The sequence below is a fragment of the Agrilus planipennis genome, unplaced genomic scaffold (assembly GCF_000699045.2).
Source record: "Agrilus planipennis isolate EAB-ADULT unplaced genomic scaffold, Apla_2.0 scaffold50, whole genome shotgun sequence".
Lineage (NCBI taxonomy): Eukaryota > Metazoa > Arthropoda > Insecta > Coleoptera > Buprestidae > Agrilus > Agrilus planipennis.
Genome location: NW_020438881.1, coordinates 190005 through 207069, shown reverse-complemented (window position 1 = coordinate 207069; position 17065 = coordinate 190005). Strand labels below are relative to the sequence as shown.

Below are 17065 nucleotides of genomic sequence, written 5' to 3'. Positions count from 1 at the left end.
AGCACATACTGTCGTAGTATGCAGGAACATAAAACGCAATATAAGGCTACTTAATTAAATGATTAACCTTTTAATATGAGTGAACAATTAAATTTCACGACGCTATATATGTATAATATACTACTACCTGACGTTACCTACTTAAAATAATTGTTTTCCTTAAAAGATTTTAATCTTTACCGAATTTCTTTTTGTTACTTATACGATGTTGACATTTAACAATAATAATAATAATGACAGAAAATAAATGAAAACAAATATGAATAAAAATTTTTATTCTATCAATAATGCAGTTTTAGTCAGTTACGAAAGATTCAAACAATATTAGGGATGTAATAACGTTTGAGTACATACTTACAGAATATTAAAATTGACTATCCACGATCCATCCTACAAGTAAGTACATGTATATGAAAGATTCGAAGTACAGATAAGTAGGTACTAAAAATTCTATGATTATTTAATAATTAATTTATTTACACTTCAAGAGTTACACAATAATTAATTAAATATGAATCGCAGAGAAAATAAACTGAACAAACATAATGTAAAGAAGGAACTGGAAATTTTTGACGCGCTGCTCCATCCACATTCAATGTCTGACTTCAAGATTTCTATCAGACTCTCATTGTTACGGTTGGAACATTTGGACAATCGAAGATCATCTTCAACGTGACGACAATTGTACTCCTGAGTATTTTCGAAATGATTATTATTTGGATGTTGACACAGGTACTGACGACGCTTCCGTTGCCAAAATTCAACCCATCTAATAAAAAATAGGAAAATATTCACATTATTTCAGATGAAAGCACACAGTGTGCATTTATCATTCAACCTGCCGACTTTGGAATTTGATATTTGAAACTATAAACCAATACACATTAACGATGAGTAAACGTTAGGTTTCGAAAACGTTGTAAGGTCGCTCTTCCTCTGCAGTGTACGGAAATTAAAGTACTCACGAAGTAAATAAAATGGTATTTTTAAACAAAATTTACGTTAAACAACACAAAATGATTTTTGTCTATTGAATTTTTAACTCGATTTAGTGGTTTTGTAGATAAAGCAATTTAGATGTAGAAAGAGTTTAGCTTACCCCAAGTTGCAGTCACAATTCCATTTATTTCCGGACATCCACACATCAAGCAGGAATGTCTGACCAGGTAGTCCAGGTCTACTGCCTGTTGATGGATTCTCCAACTTCTGCAAATTTCCATTATTTCTAACGTCTATTGTTACGTTCCTTGCCCATCCTAAATTAAGGAACAAATCATCTGGTATAGAGTTGAGGCTTGTATTATAAAACGAAAGGTGCAGGAAAGGACTGCGAACTCCCTAATAGAAACAAAATTATGTAATTGCAATTTACCCTTTGGGGTTGAATTCTCACCTGTAGAATATATGAGCTAATTTTCTTCAATCCCCGTCCAGTAAAAGTAATATTTCTAATTTTGGATGGAAGAACTCCTCGCATTTCTTTCTCTAAATTACTTTCTTTTTCAACCTATCAAAGGTTATCATTATAAACTTTCTAATTACTTTAAATAAAATTGAAACAGAAGTTCGAACTTTTGACATTTTTAATTCGGTGCTAGGATTTTTTAAATGCAAAATATAAAGGTAATTATCTCGAAGTCAGTTTTTAAAAGATGAGAGTAATAACTTCATTGACAGATTCAAATATATAATCGGAAACTATATCTAATTCTACAAAAGTCTCGTTATAATTAACAGAAGTTTTCGCAATAGTCGAATTTCCGGAATTTTCACCCATATGAAACTAAAAAATCTGAATTTTCGTGTTTATCATTTCTGAATTTCCCAGAAAATGAATAAAATTAAACTGAAAGTATAACTATCGCACCTAGAAAAATTAGCAGAAAAAACTGAGACGTTCTTCGTTATCTAAGCTAACACGTTCAAAGAAGTTCAACCAATTTTTTTTAAGAATATATGTTCGAATTTCTTCTTTGATTCTCATGTTAATTCGATCTTGCACAAAATAGAACGCACTCTAATTTATCATTAACAAAAATTTACCACTTCAATATAAATTTCTAATTGTTCACTAATTGCTCTTTTACATTTTTGCTTACTTGTATTTCTAAATTCCGAAGACCAACATTTTTCTCAATTAGGGTAGGAATATTAAAATCTTTCACATTTTTGTAATCACTGATCTTCAAGGTTTCTAGAGCCTTCATCTTACAAAAGGCGCCGGTCTGAAAGACAAATTCTTGCAGTAAGTGAGATGGAAAAATTTATTTATAAACTTTCCTACCTCTAGTGTAGTAAGCTCCATTTCTCTTACGTCCAGCTCTTCTAAATGATCGCCTATTCCCAGCAAACTTGTATTACTTAATACAGTTATTGGATTTCCAGCTAAAGATAAATGAGTAATTTGCTTAAAGGAATGGGTTACTAAAGGAACAGTGGTCAAATCATTGTGTGCCAAGTTGAGTCTTCTAAGTGATGTCAGATTGGATGCGACCTCCTGTGGGATATTGGGTAAAGAATTGTAAGCCATGGAAAGAGTCAGGAGGTTAGGCAATGGCATTTCAGGGACTTGAATAAAGGAAACATTATCCAGTTTGAGATGCAACAGTGAATCCTCTAATCCTTGAAAACTGTGGCCATTTCGTTCTAGTACAAGTTGTGAATTGTGACTCAAATCTAAAGCCAAAAGTTTCGGTAGAAAGGAGAATGCTGCTAATTCCAGTTGTACCAGTCTATTATAAGACAAGTCCAAAAATATTAAGTTCTAAAACATTTCTTGCAGTTAACGTGGACACATTTATAATCGTGTTCTTTTTTACTTTAAATTTTCCTAACGCTTCATTATGAGCTAAAGTCGAAATAGAATTATGAGAAAGGTCTAATTCACATAATGTTGAAGCTGCAGCCAACGAGAAACTATTAAATGGAAATCGATTGAAATCGTTTCCTGACAAATCCAGTTTTTCAAGATCATCCTCTTTAAAGAGATTATCAGGCAAAAGTCTAAGTCTATTAAATGATAAATCCACAACACGTAAATTCTTCAGATTCCTAAATAAATCTTTCGGAATATCCATAATTTCGTTATGATGAAAAAATATTTCCTGAAAATACTCCCATTTCGAACTGTTTTACAATCAATTTGAGACTTACTTGTAAATTATGGGAACTTTTGAATGTATCATAATCAACTTCGTAAATGTTGTTATAAGACAAGTCCAAAAGTTGCAAATGAATCATGTTTCCAAAAATGTCTTTTGTGCAGTTTCTTAGATTATTGTGAGACATATGCAAATATGTCAATGACATTTCGACAGGATGAAAGAATCTCATTCCAACGCGCGTAATGTTATTGTACGACAAGTCCAAAACTTTTATTGTCGAATGCATAGTTCCCATCGCTTCAGACAATTATCTACTATAATATTGGTAAAATTTATTTAATATTACATTTTACTCACCACTATCTCTTGTAAATGATAATGGATTATCAGAACCTAATCGAGTAATCGAGTTGTGGGACATGTTCACTTTGAACATCGACAAAGTACCAACTTGGTCAAAAATGGCAAATTCAAATTTAGAAATCTTATTGTATGACATGTCCAAATCCTCTAGATCCGGTAAATTTTGGAATGCTTCATATGATATTGATGCTATTTTGTTTCCTTTTAAATTAAGCCTTTTAAGTTTGTTAAGATTCATAAACGCTCTACGCTCTAAATTCTCTATTTTGTTATCGTCTAAGTGTAATTGTTCGAGAAGGGACAAATCAGTAAACGTATGTTGTTGGATAGTCTTCAGGTTATTGAAAGACATGTATATAATTTCTAATTCGGAATGTAAGTCACCCTAAAAGTTTTTTCAATGTTATAAGTGGATGTAACACAAATTGAAACATACTTGAAACGTTCCTTTTTGAACTTTGTCTATCAAATTGTCTTGAAGCTGTAAAATCTTTAATTTTTTCATAAAATGAAAGCAATTGTCAGGCATTGTTTGTATCCTATTGAAACTTAAATCCAAATCTTCCAAATTCGTTAAACTTCCAAATGATTCCGCTGGAATTTGGCTAATAGATGAGGAAAGTGCATGAGACAATTTCAATGAAACCAATGAATGTCCAATCTGTTTCCAAAATAAATACAAAAATAAAGTTTCAATAATCGGTGCCCTCAGAATATTGAAATGAAAGACTTACATCAGCAAAAGCGTCTTTGTCTATTGTATCGATTCTATTTTCAGATAAATCAATTCTCCTTAAACCATGGACGCTTTGGAAAGCGTGACTCTTTATTGATCTCAAATCGCCATAATTGATTTGTAATTCTTCTAAGTCTGTTCCAAATTCCAAGAAATTTTCCGGAGACAAATGGGATTGTTGCAATCGCGATAACGATAAGACGCGAAGGTTTCTTAATCTAATTATCCAAGGTAAAGACAAACGTTTTCGTATTCGGTTACCGATAATATTAAAAGACTATATTACCTTCTTAAATCCTGAATTGAAATAAGAGCATTCTTAGTTCCACTTATATCCAGTTTGTATAAAGTATACTGAAACCCATTAAATGTTTCAACTGGGTTGAAGTCGGTAATCAAATTATCTTTCAAGGAAACCGTACGAAGAACATCAAACCTATGGAAAATTTCGTGATGCAAAGCGGTTATATTATTACCAGACAAATCCAAAACATGCAAAGAATTTTCCAAGCCATCAAATGCCAATGGTGATATTTCATTTATTTCACATCCTCTCATATAAAGCTCTTTTATTTTTGCCGGTCGAAATGCATTTTGCTCGACGAACTTTATAGGATTACCATCCAGAAAAGTCCTGTTTAAAACCCCAAAAAACTGAAAAGAGTCCGTTTCTAACTCCTCTATTTGATTAAAATCCAGTCTGAATGTGTCCAAGGAAAATTTGTAACTGTATTTAGTATTTTCATTATAATTGGCTGGCTCCATTTTTTTTATTCTATTGTAACTTAAGTCAAGTGTTCTCAACATTTTTAGAGGTGACAGGGCTTCGTAAGGAATGGCACTCAGCTGATTGTCTTTCAGTATCAAATGAGCTAATCTACCCATGCCGTCTCGAAAAACGGAAGGGTCGATTTCATGCAAATTGTTTCCGGTCAGGTCGATCGTATCTAGAAGGGGAAGGCCCGAAAAAGCGTCTAGTGGCAAACGACTAATTGAGTTGTCAGCCAGAATAAGCACTTCTAAAGAGTCTTCCAGACCTCTCCAAGTGTCTGATCTGATTTCAAAAATGAAGTTTCCTAAAATTTTGAATATAACAGCGCCCGGTATAAAAAAGCATAATTCTGATAGAAACATTGCTCTAAGTTCTAACAATTGTACAACATTTTAATCAAACATATTATTTTTGCATAAAAACAAGTATTAAAAGTATTGGTCCGAATTGAATTAATTAACACACAGTTTACTTAATCAAAATTATTTTACAAAAATTAATTAAAAGTGTAGATAAATAAAATTCAATTGTTTTTTTTAATTCCGCAATAACAATTACTTTTTTACTCATAGACTATGGAATTTTAATTGCTTACCTGTAAGATCCAAATGTGTTAATTTTTGTAAATATTTTAAAGCTCGAGTCGGTACCTCAACTAACTCGTTATGACTCAAGTCTAACTCCCACATAGACCTTTCTAACCCTGCAAACGCTTCATCAGGGAGATAACTCAAAGGATTGTGGATAATTGAAATTCTGTATAAACCTGCAGAAACGTCATTAGGATTCTTTATTTTTTTCTCTTTTAACGTAAAGTGCTACCTGTATTTTGAAAGAAATACGGCTCAATATGCCTCAAACCGTTGTTTTCCATGTGAAGCATAAATACTTTTGAGGAATTGATAGTGTCTGGAATTCTAGGAAGAGATACATCCTGGCATCGTACAATTCCTAAATCGGGTATGGCTTTGGAACAACTGCACAAAGGGTTAAAGTAGCAAGGAGGATAGTTTACTGCTTCTATGTTTCGAGCTGATCCAAGCGAAATCCACATCATTAAAACTACACACCCTACTATAAGGGCATAAACAAATCTCAATAGTACTTCTAAATCCTGCAAAAACGAGAAAAGGTCTATGATCGTAATATCCTAACAGTAGTCCATTTACAAATACAATCCTACTTTGTATGGGCTAAATATCACCCATTAAATATACTGTTTCTTCAGTTAAAATCTAAATTGTACGTTTACATTTGGATTAAACGTATTTGTAATTTAATATTTGGTATACTTATAAAGACTGTGCAATTAATAATAAAGCAAAATCAATTTTATAAAAAGGCACCTTCGGTAATTGCAGAATTGGACCTACCATTTTTAATAAAATTACAGCTCATACACTTAACATTTATTAACTATATCACTATACTATTGCAATTTCTATTTTCACGATCTGTTCTACTCAGTAGGAGCAAAACCAACTTGTATAATTTAAACTGCAAGAACTATAGGAGTACAAGGAAGCGACTGAAGAGTTGTTCCCCCTACCATTATGTAATATATCTTAAATTATGGCTTCAAATAATAGGATAAAACTTATTTTCACTGCAGCCTGGTATCGATCAAAAGTTAAAATAATTATTGAAACAATCCATGTGCGTCAGAAAATAAAACCGTATTTAATTTGAAAACACGAATTAATGTAATTCTTCCATTAATCCTTTTACGTGTTGCAAACGTATCGCATTTATTTGCATAAGGCTTACATAATAAGAACGTATTATGGATATAGGAGTACATTAATTTGTACATAATTACCTACTAAGTTTTACGTATAATATTTGAAAAGTGAAGTGAGTTCCTATAATCGAATTATTTTCTTTTATTTTTACTTTTTAACGTCCCCTTCTAGAACGAAGAACGATACAATAATGTTAGGTAATTGTTTTAATTACGTCCACATTCCTACTCGTTCTTAGAATTTATATTGTATTTAACGTAGTGTCGCAAATAAACCGGAACATATAACTCAATAAAATTAGCTAATTAAATGATTAACCTTTTAATATGACTTAGCAATTAACATTCATGACAATCATCATTATATGAATATGCGAACCTCGAAACTTCTGATACGTTTTTTCGGTAAATTTATTATAAAAAGAGAGATGTGAAACATATAATTCTAATGGTACCTGGTATGTTGCCGTTAACGTTATTAAGGCAAAAAAAACAAATAAAATAAGATTTTGTATTGACCGGGAATCGAATCCAACCAATTCTAACAATTTTATTTTAGTGATTGTTTCAAAAACCGGGTTAATAAATATGAAGGGAAATAAATAAAAAGAAATGTAAATAAATATACTTATTGCAGTTATCTAAATGAATGCAATTTTAAAACAGTTAATTTCTCTCGACAATTATGTGTGTATTTAAATGATAAAAGAACACTATAAGAACAATAAATATTTAATAAGGATGTAGTCCATCGACAAGGGTAATGAAATGGAATATATATTTAAGTAAGTAGTAAAGTAGTCTGCCTGTTTTGAATTCGCCATTGTTTCAATTCTGCTCATTCTTCTAGTTTTAATTAAACAACAAAATTAAGATAGGAAATTAGGATAGGATTATATGGAACATAATAATTCATCAGTTTGATAGGATATTTCTTAATTTAAAGTGCGTAACTTCAAAAAATATGCTTAGATGTAATTTTGAATGACGTGAATCTTGAGTTTGAGTTGCGCAGTAACAAAACTCCGCTCGGTCATTTTATTTAACTGGAGCTCCACTATTGGTTATATCTTGTATAGTGAGGCACATGTTTATAATTAGAAAAATAACCGTGAAATCAATGTTTTCCAAATATATGTACAATATGAATACGATAAAGTCCCTAAATACCTAAATTGCGGTTAAGAATAAAAAAGGACCATTATTAGCAATGTTGTAGTTTAACCACCTTTATGTCGTGGCCTCCTGGTACTTGAAACACATCAAATATTTTTAATGAGATGTCAATTTCTATGGCCAATTTTTGTCTATGGTAAATTTCAAATTATTGTCATAGTTACCGTTAAATAGAAGTTTTTAAACGAAATGGTCTCAAATTATACAATTTTAAAGACTAATTTATTAGTTAATTGATCTTTTGAAATTAATATACAGTTACATATTGTTAAGTTCGCAAAGTTAAGTAAAATGGTGTGTTCAAGTGAAGTAGAAAATGTAATAAAGTACACCAAGACTCCTACATATTTAAAACATTTAACAAGAAGTAATGAAGAAATAATTTTGATATGCGGCCAAGTAAGTAACATTATTGCACATAATATAGTAAGTGTCTAGAAGTTTAAAAGCGACTCAATTGTAGAAACCAAAGTCTGTTAACATAAATAGTGATGATGATTCAAATGAAGATATTACTGTTAATAATGAATTAGATTTAACAGGAAGTCCTTTAACATTAGATCTAAGTAAAGAAGATTCTGTTTGTTCAGATATTATTGATCCTATAAATTGGTGGACTGCAGATGAAGCCAAACATTATCCTATTAATTTGCAGCATGCAAGGTTAGATCTATATTTAACATTAAGTAAGAGGACTATTGAGATCCCAACATAGAGTAGCCTGTAGGTGAATAAAAACCATCTTGTGATTGATTGAACTTCACTTTAAACTTGTAATACAAATAACTATTATGCACTTCATTCAGGTTCCATAAGATGGTCAAAGCAGGTTGAAGATAAGTTACAAAGTCATAACGGCTGATGGTTTTAAATAAACAATCATTTCAGTAATCTGCAGTAAACTTCTTTTGTGATATGACTAACTTGTAGTATCCTCTCAAATATGACCACTTTTTAGTACTATTTCACGTGATCTACTTGTAGTATTTACAGGACAGCTACACCATTATTCCCTGTGTAGTTCGACTCATTTGCCATATCACTCTCATCAAGGAGATATGATAATATACACTACCTGTTCAAGCTCTTTGTATACACTGAGAATACTTTATAGCCTAGCTAAGTTTAAATTAAACAGAATATACATTTTTTTAAGAAACTAATTTATGACAGATTGTACAAATTGTAGCTACTAATAAAATAATAGCACATAACCAGTAAGGTTTCCAAAAGAAACTAGGATGTAAAGATACTTCAGTATCCCACTGTAATTGCGTTTATTAGTACATATTTGTAAAGCATGAATTATTACTGTTAGCACTGGGAAATTGTGGAGGAATTCCTCTTCAACTTTTTAAAAATTACAATTACAGGCTAATCTCAGTAGTCTCATTTACTATTAATTGTTAACCAGAATATGCTCCCAATACATATTGGCCTAATAGATTCAGCTATTTAGTTACTCAGGAAAAACTCCTTTACACATTTAGAGATTCAATAGGTACTTTTTTTTTGTAGGAAGTACTTGAACTTGTTGTATAGGAGTAAAGGAAGTGATAATTCAGGTGATGCAACAAAAAAGTATTTCTGTCTATGTGATGGAAAAAATGAAGGCAAAGTTGTTATAATTGGTTCTTGCAAAAATGATACATTATTTAGCAGAACACTAGTGTACGATTATGGCTGTCTTTCTTCTTTGGATCAAACAATTAAAGTAGATTCCATGAAAAAAAAGCATATGTCTAATGCTAATTGCTCTACTGCAGAAGTAAGTAATTTTCTGTATTCATTATATTATTTACTTTTTAATGCTTTTTTGTAGTCCTTTTTATGTCTTTTAGGTAATTTAAAGGAGCTTTTGTAATATTTTAGCATTCCTAATGTTTTTTTGAGTCTGAAAAAGAAATTTTAAGTTTGCTGCTTATTTATTTATTTAATTATTTCGTTTATTGTTGAAGTAAATTTTTGCTTTCAGCCACAATTACAAAATACTATGACAGAGTACTATAAGGAACATTAAGCAGTGCAATTTATTTTAGATTGATAATAATGTCTGTGGATTATATTCTATTTTTGGCAAAGATCTCTCAAATGCTCATGTATCTACTAATTCAGAAATGATAGGAAGTGTTTTGATTGATGCGCAATGGAAAAACTGTGAAGTTGATATACCTCAGTACAAATCCGAATTACAACTGGTAATAAAAAAAGTTTTGCTCATTTTATATCACCTTTAAAAATAACCATCACTTTTCTTTTGTCAGAAAATGCAACTTATAGCAGGCCATACTCAATCTCTGATGCAAAAGTTTTGGAACAATATTGTAATTCTTCACTATCTAATTGATATAAAATTAAAAAATAAAGCAACATTTCTTGAAAATGACATGTATTGGATAGAGTATAAGAGTTTCACTAAATTGACTCAACTCATTACTGAAATTCTTAATGAACCAACTTTTAAACATTCAAATACTGTAAAAGACCGAGCCAGTACATCATTAAGTTATTTGATAACTAGTATTGCTGAAATTAAGGAAGAAACAATTTTTGATAAGCTCTGGAGATTGCTGATTTGTAAGTTTATAATTATCAGAGTCATCAGTTGGAAGAGTGGTTGGACATGCATCTCTACTCCTTCCTATCCTGGACATCCTACACCTTTAACTATTTGCGAGCAGTATTGTTATGTAGGTCTTCCTCCGCCTATCTTTACTGCTGTTTCTGTTTTTATGCATCTAACTATCCCTTCCTCTCTCAGAGTGTGTCCCACGGTAGCACAGTATCTCTCGTTTTTCTTATTTAATTCTATAGCACCCTATGTTCTCGTTCTTTTTTCAATATCCCATCATTTGTAATATTTTCTGCACATGGTGCACAGTTAAAATTTTCTTGTATACATTTTTTGTTTATAATTTTTTAGCCTGTAAAGAAGTAAGCGATTTAAAAGACTGCTTTTCTATAATTTTTGAAGACATTGCTCAAAATAATACATCTCGTTTGCTTGTAAGTGATAGTTAAGAAACAGTGTTTCAATTAATAAATAGTTAGATTCCAGATGACGATCAAACCAATATAGCACACATAATTACTAGTTTATATAGTGGCAAAATGGCAGTGCCAAATATTACTGAAAATCAAGCGTTAGAACTCCTTATTGAACTTGGAATTGAGAAATTGAGAAGAGATTACGTTTTTATCATCAATTATTTTCATTTTATGCCAAAAGATACTTTTTCTGAAAAGTGGAAGTAAGTATATTTCTTTATTTCAATTTAAATTTTATCTTGTCTTATACCTAGTGCAGGACAGGTGTATATATATATATATATACATATAGTCGTACTGTATTTTAAGGTATTTCGTCTATATTGTGCTATTATTTTTTATTTTAGCGAAGGTTTAGCTTCGAAGGATACAATAGAAAGCTTTCAACCAAAAAAATCATTATTTAAGCCTACCATGGAGCATTTACGAATTGCTAGAAGTACAATGTGTTCTCAGTCTTCCATGATAAATTTATCTGAATGTGTTCTTAAACTAAATAAACTTGCACAGTTACACATTTCATTGGAATTTCTACTAATGATGGAACAGTTCTGTGCATTAAATAAACCTGTTTCGTATTATCCCTTGTGTAGTAGCGTTTTCGAGCGTTGTTTTGATTTAAAATCTTGCATTCAATCAGCAGCACACTTAAAAAGTAATCCTCTTTGTCAGATTTCAATACCTGTTAATTATGAAGACGTAAAACTCGACAATATGTAAGGAAAATGTCCGCAATTTTAAGATTATTAATAATGGTTTTCATTTAAATTTATGTTCTTTTAGACATACTCTTATGTGGCGTTTGGAAATGAAATCTAAGCATAGAAGCTCTGAAGTAACTACAGTTTTTCTTCTATCTGACGAGTCTATTCTTCCTCCTACTGTCTGTAACAGAGGTGCATACGATTTACTAAGAGTCTATCACAAATCATTTTTTTCTAATATTTTATTTTTTAGATATGTTGGAAGTCCAATCGGATTCAAAATCAGTTTTTGTTTTAGAAATGGTTACTTATACCCAGTATAAACGACCATAGTAAACTGGTAATACTCACAACATTACATCTTCTATGTTTTAGGGCTATCCTGTTTAATGGAATAAATTATATACTTTTACTACTACTGTTTTAGTATCCTTATATGCCACTTTAATAGTGTTAATGATTTATTGAATATTTTATTCGATTTAGTACAAGTACAGATCATACAAATATCAATCCTGTAGGTACATTAGTTTCACAGAAAGGGCACTTCTTTTCTTTTCTTATGTGTATATTACACCAGATAAGTCATGCCCTTTTACTAAGGAAAAATGGCAAATGTGCCTATAAATATAGACATTTTTTATACTTAAAACTAGGTGTTGGGGGTTTTTATATACTGTGTTAATAGTTTTTTACATTGTATACCCACAATTGTATGTTACATTTACTTGATTACTGGTATAAAATTTCAATTTGTAGCGTTTTCTAAATCTCGCAATAATTCGGCAACTTCATTAGGCATTAAATTTATGTAATGTCCTTTCTTTTTTATTAATTGTACTGATTTTCTAATCGATTCTTCTGTGGCTTCTTGGGTATAGGAATCGAAGTATTGATCATACTCTCTCAAAAACTGTAGACGAGTTTTATGGGTGAAGGAGAGCAAATCAAAGGGCCCGTACATTTTAAATCGTCCACTGTTTATAACTTCCAAAAGCCACTCTAATTTAGCAACATCGCAAAAATGACCTTTCTCTTGATAAAATTGAATTCTAGGATCATTGTAACCTGCTACTAAGCAAAATGTCTTATTCCCTTCATTTTGAACTACATTACCTCCATTTTCGATAATTAGTTTCTCTATTGTGTCTTTACTGAACTCCTTATTCCCAGTTAACACTCTAAACTCGTAACCGTCCAGGATGTTACGTTTAACTTCAATATCTTTCAAATTCTTCGCTTTTAAGATTACTTTTCTTCTTTTTTTTGTCATAATCTGTAGATCATCCAGTTCAAGATGTCTTTTGTTTAATTTTTCTACGTGTTTTGATCCTATTGTTAAATCTTCTAGTTCTTGATCATTTAGACAGTCGTAGTATGCTTTATCGTTGCGTATACTGAGAATTCTAGGAAATCGTAAAGTATACTTTGAGGGAAAGTCTGAGGTTTTTATTAATTCAGAACCTCTAACTAATAAAACACATGAATGTTCTGGCGGAATCCATACATCCGGTTTGTCTTTACCGAATTTGATTCCGTAATTAGACGGATTATCGTCACCCATTTTTCTCCAAAATGGACCTAATTTTTTATCTAAAACTGAATATTCTTCATCGCTTAATCCAGTTTGAATTCTTGCGAAAGCAAGAAATCTTTTGGGGGGTTTACCGGAAGCTGACATTCCTATTCCAACTAAAAAGATTCGAATGTTGAGTCTGTGTCTTCCTGAGCCATAAAATCCACCGAGAATTATTACGTCTAAATCACTCATAACATCCTCGAAGTATTCCAGTTTTACTTTCCACCAACCCGAATTTCTATCGTTCATCTTATAAACAGAATTGGGATCTTTAATAACGATTCCTTCCTCCTCATTGTCCATTGATGTGTTTAAAGCATTAACAAGGTCTGCTTGAGATGTGGCCTTTCCAATCTTACTAAGCATAATTACCCCCTCTATAGGTTTTAAATTTTCATATAAAATTTTAGTTCTCTGTTTTAGTGGTTTATTTGTTAATACCTGATCATTGATTAATAGAATATCAAAGACACAAAAACAAGGCTGATGGGTGGTAGACTCTGTTAAGTTTTTCACGTCGAAGTTCATGCCTTTAGAGCCGAAACGTTGTGTTTTCGTATTCCATCCCATCATTTCTCCATCAAGAATTATACTATTAACATTGCTAACAAAGCAATTTTTTAAAAGGGGAGTAAAAAGTCCATTGTCAAAAGAGTCGCCAAATGTGGCAGTGTAATCAAATCCTCTACGAGAGAAGTATTTAAAAGTATTATCTTTCATATGTAACTGAAATCTTTCACCATCAAATTTTGTTTCAACATAGTAAAGCATGTTTGGACTACTGCTAATTTTTACCAATTCATTTACGTCACATCGTTTAGACAACATGACTCTGAAGGCTGTAAATATTTCTATTTCTATCTCGTTTAATCGTATAGATGAATCTTTTAAAGTGCCACAAACTTTTGTAAGACTGCTGTTTGAAGCATAAAACTCGACAGCATCGGGGTGAAACGTGTTGAGTATACTGTCCTGACCTATCCCAAGTTTCATGTCCTTTAAAATTATTCTTATCAACCATTTTTGTTCTTTAGCGGAAGTGGCACGAAAAAGTTTAAACAATGTTTCATCAAACTTTCGAGGTTCCGCTGACGAATGTAGTTGTGCTAGCATGTCTAAACCATTATTTATATCGAGAATAGTTAGACTTGAACTTTTATAATAATATTTCTTTAATATCCAAAAGGCTGCATCCGCAAAATCTTTTATATTAACATTTTTGAAGTGACCTTGGTAATTGAGAAGGCAAGAAGCTTCAGGTCCATCTGGTTTTAAAGACAACATATTTATTAACTTCTTAGCAAAGGAAAACTCTTTAATTCCAAAAGGACCGCGGTCTCGCTCAAGATGGGGCAGTATTAATCTTAAGATGGGAAAAAAACTGCTGTTAGATATTTCGGGCTGCAGCTTAACAGCTTTTGATTTAAATTGCTGGATGAATTTGGATAATATATCCTTTTTCTCTTTTGGCTTTTTAGCTGCAGATATGGCTTCTAACACGTCACATAGTTCTTGGAATTTAAAATACGATGCTAATTCATTCATTGTTGTATGCACTTCACTTGCCACGGTATACTATTATATTAGGTAATGATATTAGAACATTAGCATTTACTATGAACACAAGTAGAAATGAATTCTCTAACGTCTACCGGTTTACACTGACTGACTAAGACTAACTTAATACATCAACATCAGAGCGTGCACCAGAGCGATGACTGACATGTCAGACATTTGAACTTGTTTACTAAATTACGCATTCAGCCACCTTTCGAAACAAGAAATCAGTGATTTCTTTGATCATAAATAGCACAAGTCTAATTGCATGTAAAAAACACTAAGGGTAGCAGATTGTTGGTTGAAAGTACAGTTCTCTACTAAGCATAAAGTTAATTTTGCTGTTTATTCACTTTTCAATCTTTAGCCTAGTTTTTCCCCGATGTACTTTGACGTCTTTAGCAGACCTATAGGCGGCTATATGAAGGGGGTCTTATTTTAATAACTCTCTTTAATTTAATACTGTACGATTAAATTACTATCAAAAATTAAATACCAATCTGTTTTATGCTTGTATGGTCTTTTTGAATAAAAATTTACCCAAATATGAATTTTGTTTATTAAACCATCTTCCAAAGAAAATAAGTGTTAATAGGGGATTCTTCAAATTTTAAAGTTGGGCCCCATTTTGCTTAAAGCTGGAATTGCAGATGGATGTCAATGCTTTTAACTTTCACCTTGTTCACAACACCAAAAGAATACATTCCATAATTTTCTACTTCCTAAACTACGATTCAAAATAGAAATACTTATTACAAAAACATTATTATGAAAAGTAGTTTATTAATTCTCTCAAGTCAGAACACAAACGGTTACATTACTAATGTAATAAAAACTAAGCTAACAAACATTCATCAAGTTACACTTTAAAACTATGCAGTAAATTACCAACTCTGGAGACCAAAACTTACTCTAAATAATGCTTCCAAGGCACATTAACGCAATAGTAATTTTCTGTTATTACTACAGAAATGTAGTACACAAAAGGGGCATTACAACCACGTCATCTCTACCTTTCCACATAATACAAACTAATAAGAAACTTTCATTTGCCGTGTGAAAACTGGTCCAAAACTGACTAATAAATTGTATGTTAAATGACAATATGATGAGCACTTATTTAAACAGAAGGAAATAAGTGTTACGATATTAAAACACATCGTAAGCATATCATTATATCTCATACATAAACAACTTTTTTAAATTATCATATTACACTCTAGGAATCTATTTAAGCGGGTTGCGAATGTGCCCCCTTTTTCCCAATCAGCGACTTGTGAATGTGAGGGATGACACCACCTCCTGCAATTGTTGCTTTTATTAAACTATCTAACTCTTCATCACCACGAATAGCAAGTTGTAAGTGACGGGGAGTAATTCTTTTCACTTTCAAATCTTTAGAAGCATTGCCAGCCAGTTCCAATACCTACTTACAAAAACACTCTGTATATCCTATTATATTATAAATATTTTACAGATGTCAAAAGAAAACATATCTAAAACTAAATAAAAGCTGTCTTTAATTGCCATTTTAATCTACTTTTACAGAAAATATGTATTTTAGGTTCATTTTAGTAAAATTCAGAAATCAAATTGGGATACATAAATTTGAATTTAGGCGGGAAATGTAGTAAGACAAGTAGCGAAACAGTAACAAAAATGGCGGCTCATCTACATACCTCGGCTGTTAGATATTCAAGAATAGCTGCTGAATAAACAGCAGCTGTGGCCCCAACACGTCCATGACTTGTGGTGCGATTTTTTAAATGTCGATGGATTCTTCCAACAGGAAACTAAAAATAATGCAATTAGCAACTTACAAACTAACCTTACCAACACGAAAATTAATCAATCACACTCGGATCATGTTAATTTGATATAAAAATAATCTGCAATGTGAGCAATAAATTAAGTTAAAATTACTTACTTGAAGACCGGCTCTCGCTGATCTTGAAACTGCTTTTGCTTTAGCTTTACCGGAGTCCTTGCCTGCTTTACCGCCAGCCTAAACAAACCAAAAAATTCCATTATGCACTTGTACACCTTTATAACATGTAAATATAATAAACATCAAACACATTTTTAAACAGTAATATTTACACATTTTTCAGTAGTAAGAAAAAATTAAATACCATTTTAATTTGTCCAAATAATTACAAGGTACACCTCTAACCGTCGATTTCTATGATACGTATACGTACCCGCCAAACGGTATTGTGGGTAAAGCGCAAGCGTTTTCGGTCACGTGATTCTAGCAACCAATCAAAAATAAATGTTACTATTCA

The 17065-nt window shown here is 31.6% G+C and overlaps 4 protein-coding genes across 6 annotated transcripts; 1 reads left to right on the top strand and 3 right to left on the bottom strand.

Moving 5' to 3' along the window:
* Positions 1 to 446: 446 nt before the first annotated feature.
* LOC108734865 (chaoptin) lies at positions 447 to 6490 on the bottom strand. Its single transcript, XM_018466577.2, has 14 exons — positions 6349 to 6490; positions 5798 to 6089; positions 5571 to 5741; positions 4490 to 5279; positions 4202 to 4421; positions 3904 to 4128; positions 3462 to 3852; positions 3154 to 3401; positions 2820 to 3104; positions 2285 to 2764; positions 2100 to 2225; positions 1394 to 1507; positions 1100 to 1338; positions 447 to 769 (listed from the first exon to the last, which is right to left on the bottom strand). The coding sequence occupies exons 1-14, from the start codon at positions 6349 to 6351 to the stop codon at positions 502 to 504; spliced, it is 3852 nt and encodes a 1283-aa protein (XP_018322079.2). The 5' UTR covers positions 6352 to 6490; the 3' UTR covers positions 447 to 501.
* A 1544-nt stretch (positions 6491 to 8034) lies between these two features.
* On the top strand, positions 8035 to 12056 carry LOC108734867 (protein zwilch). 3 transcript variants are annotated; one of them, XM_018466579.1, is made up of 10 exons: positions 8035 to 8291; positions 8356 to 8555; positions 9411 to 9660; positions 9932 to 10090; positions 10157 to 10469; positions 10816 to 10898; positions 10944 to 11143; positions 11288 to 11656; positions 11724 to 11836; positions 11898 to 12056. In XM_018466579.1, exons 1-10 carry the CDS (start codon positions 8184 to 8186, stop codon positions 11975 to 11977), a joined length of 1875 nt encoding a protein of 624 aa, XP_018322081.1. In that variant the 5' UTR covers positions 8035 to 8183; the 3' UTR covers positions 11978 to 12056. The 3 variants fall into 3 exon arrangements, with proteins under 3 accessions (XP_018322081.1, XP_018322082.1, XP_018322084.1); XM_018466580.1 differs by lacking the exons at positions 11288 to 11656; positions 11724 to 11836; positions 11898 to 12056 and having other exon boundaries at positions 10951 to 11042; XM_018466582.1 differs by lacking the exons at positions 10157 to 10469; positions 10816 to 10898; positions 10944 to 11143; ... (1 more) ...; positions 11724 to 11836; positions 11898 to 12056 and having other exon boundaries at positions 9868 to 9956.
* Positions 12057 to 12153: 97 nt separating this feature from the next.
* On the bottom strand, positions 12154 to 15319 carry LOC108734866 (DNA ligase 4). Its single transcript, XM_018466578.1, has one exon. It carries the CDS (start codon positions 14766 to 14768, stop codon positions 12393 to 12395), a length of 2376 nt encoding a protein of 791 aa, XP_018322080.1. The 5' UTR covers positions 14769 to 15319; the 3' UTR covers positions 12154 to 12392.
* A 623-nt stretch (positions 15320 to 15942) lies between these two features.
* LOC108734869 (histone H2A.V) lies at positions 15943 to 17015 on the bottom strand. The gene is made up of 4 exons (XM_018466584.1): positions 16913 to 17015; positions 16708 to 16785; positions 16460 to 16573; positions 15943 to 16206 (listed from the first exon to the last, which is right to left on the bottom strand). The coding sequence occupies exons 1-4, from the start codon at positions 16913 to 16915 to the stop codon at positions 16012 to 16014; spliced, it is 390 nt and encodes a 129-aa protein (XP_018322086.1). The 5' UTR covers positions 16916 to 17015; the 3' UTR covers positions 15943 to 16011.
* Between the last annotated feature and the right edge of the window lie 50 nt (positions 17016 to 17065).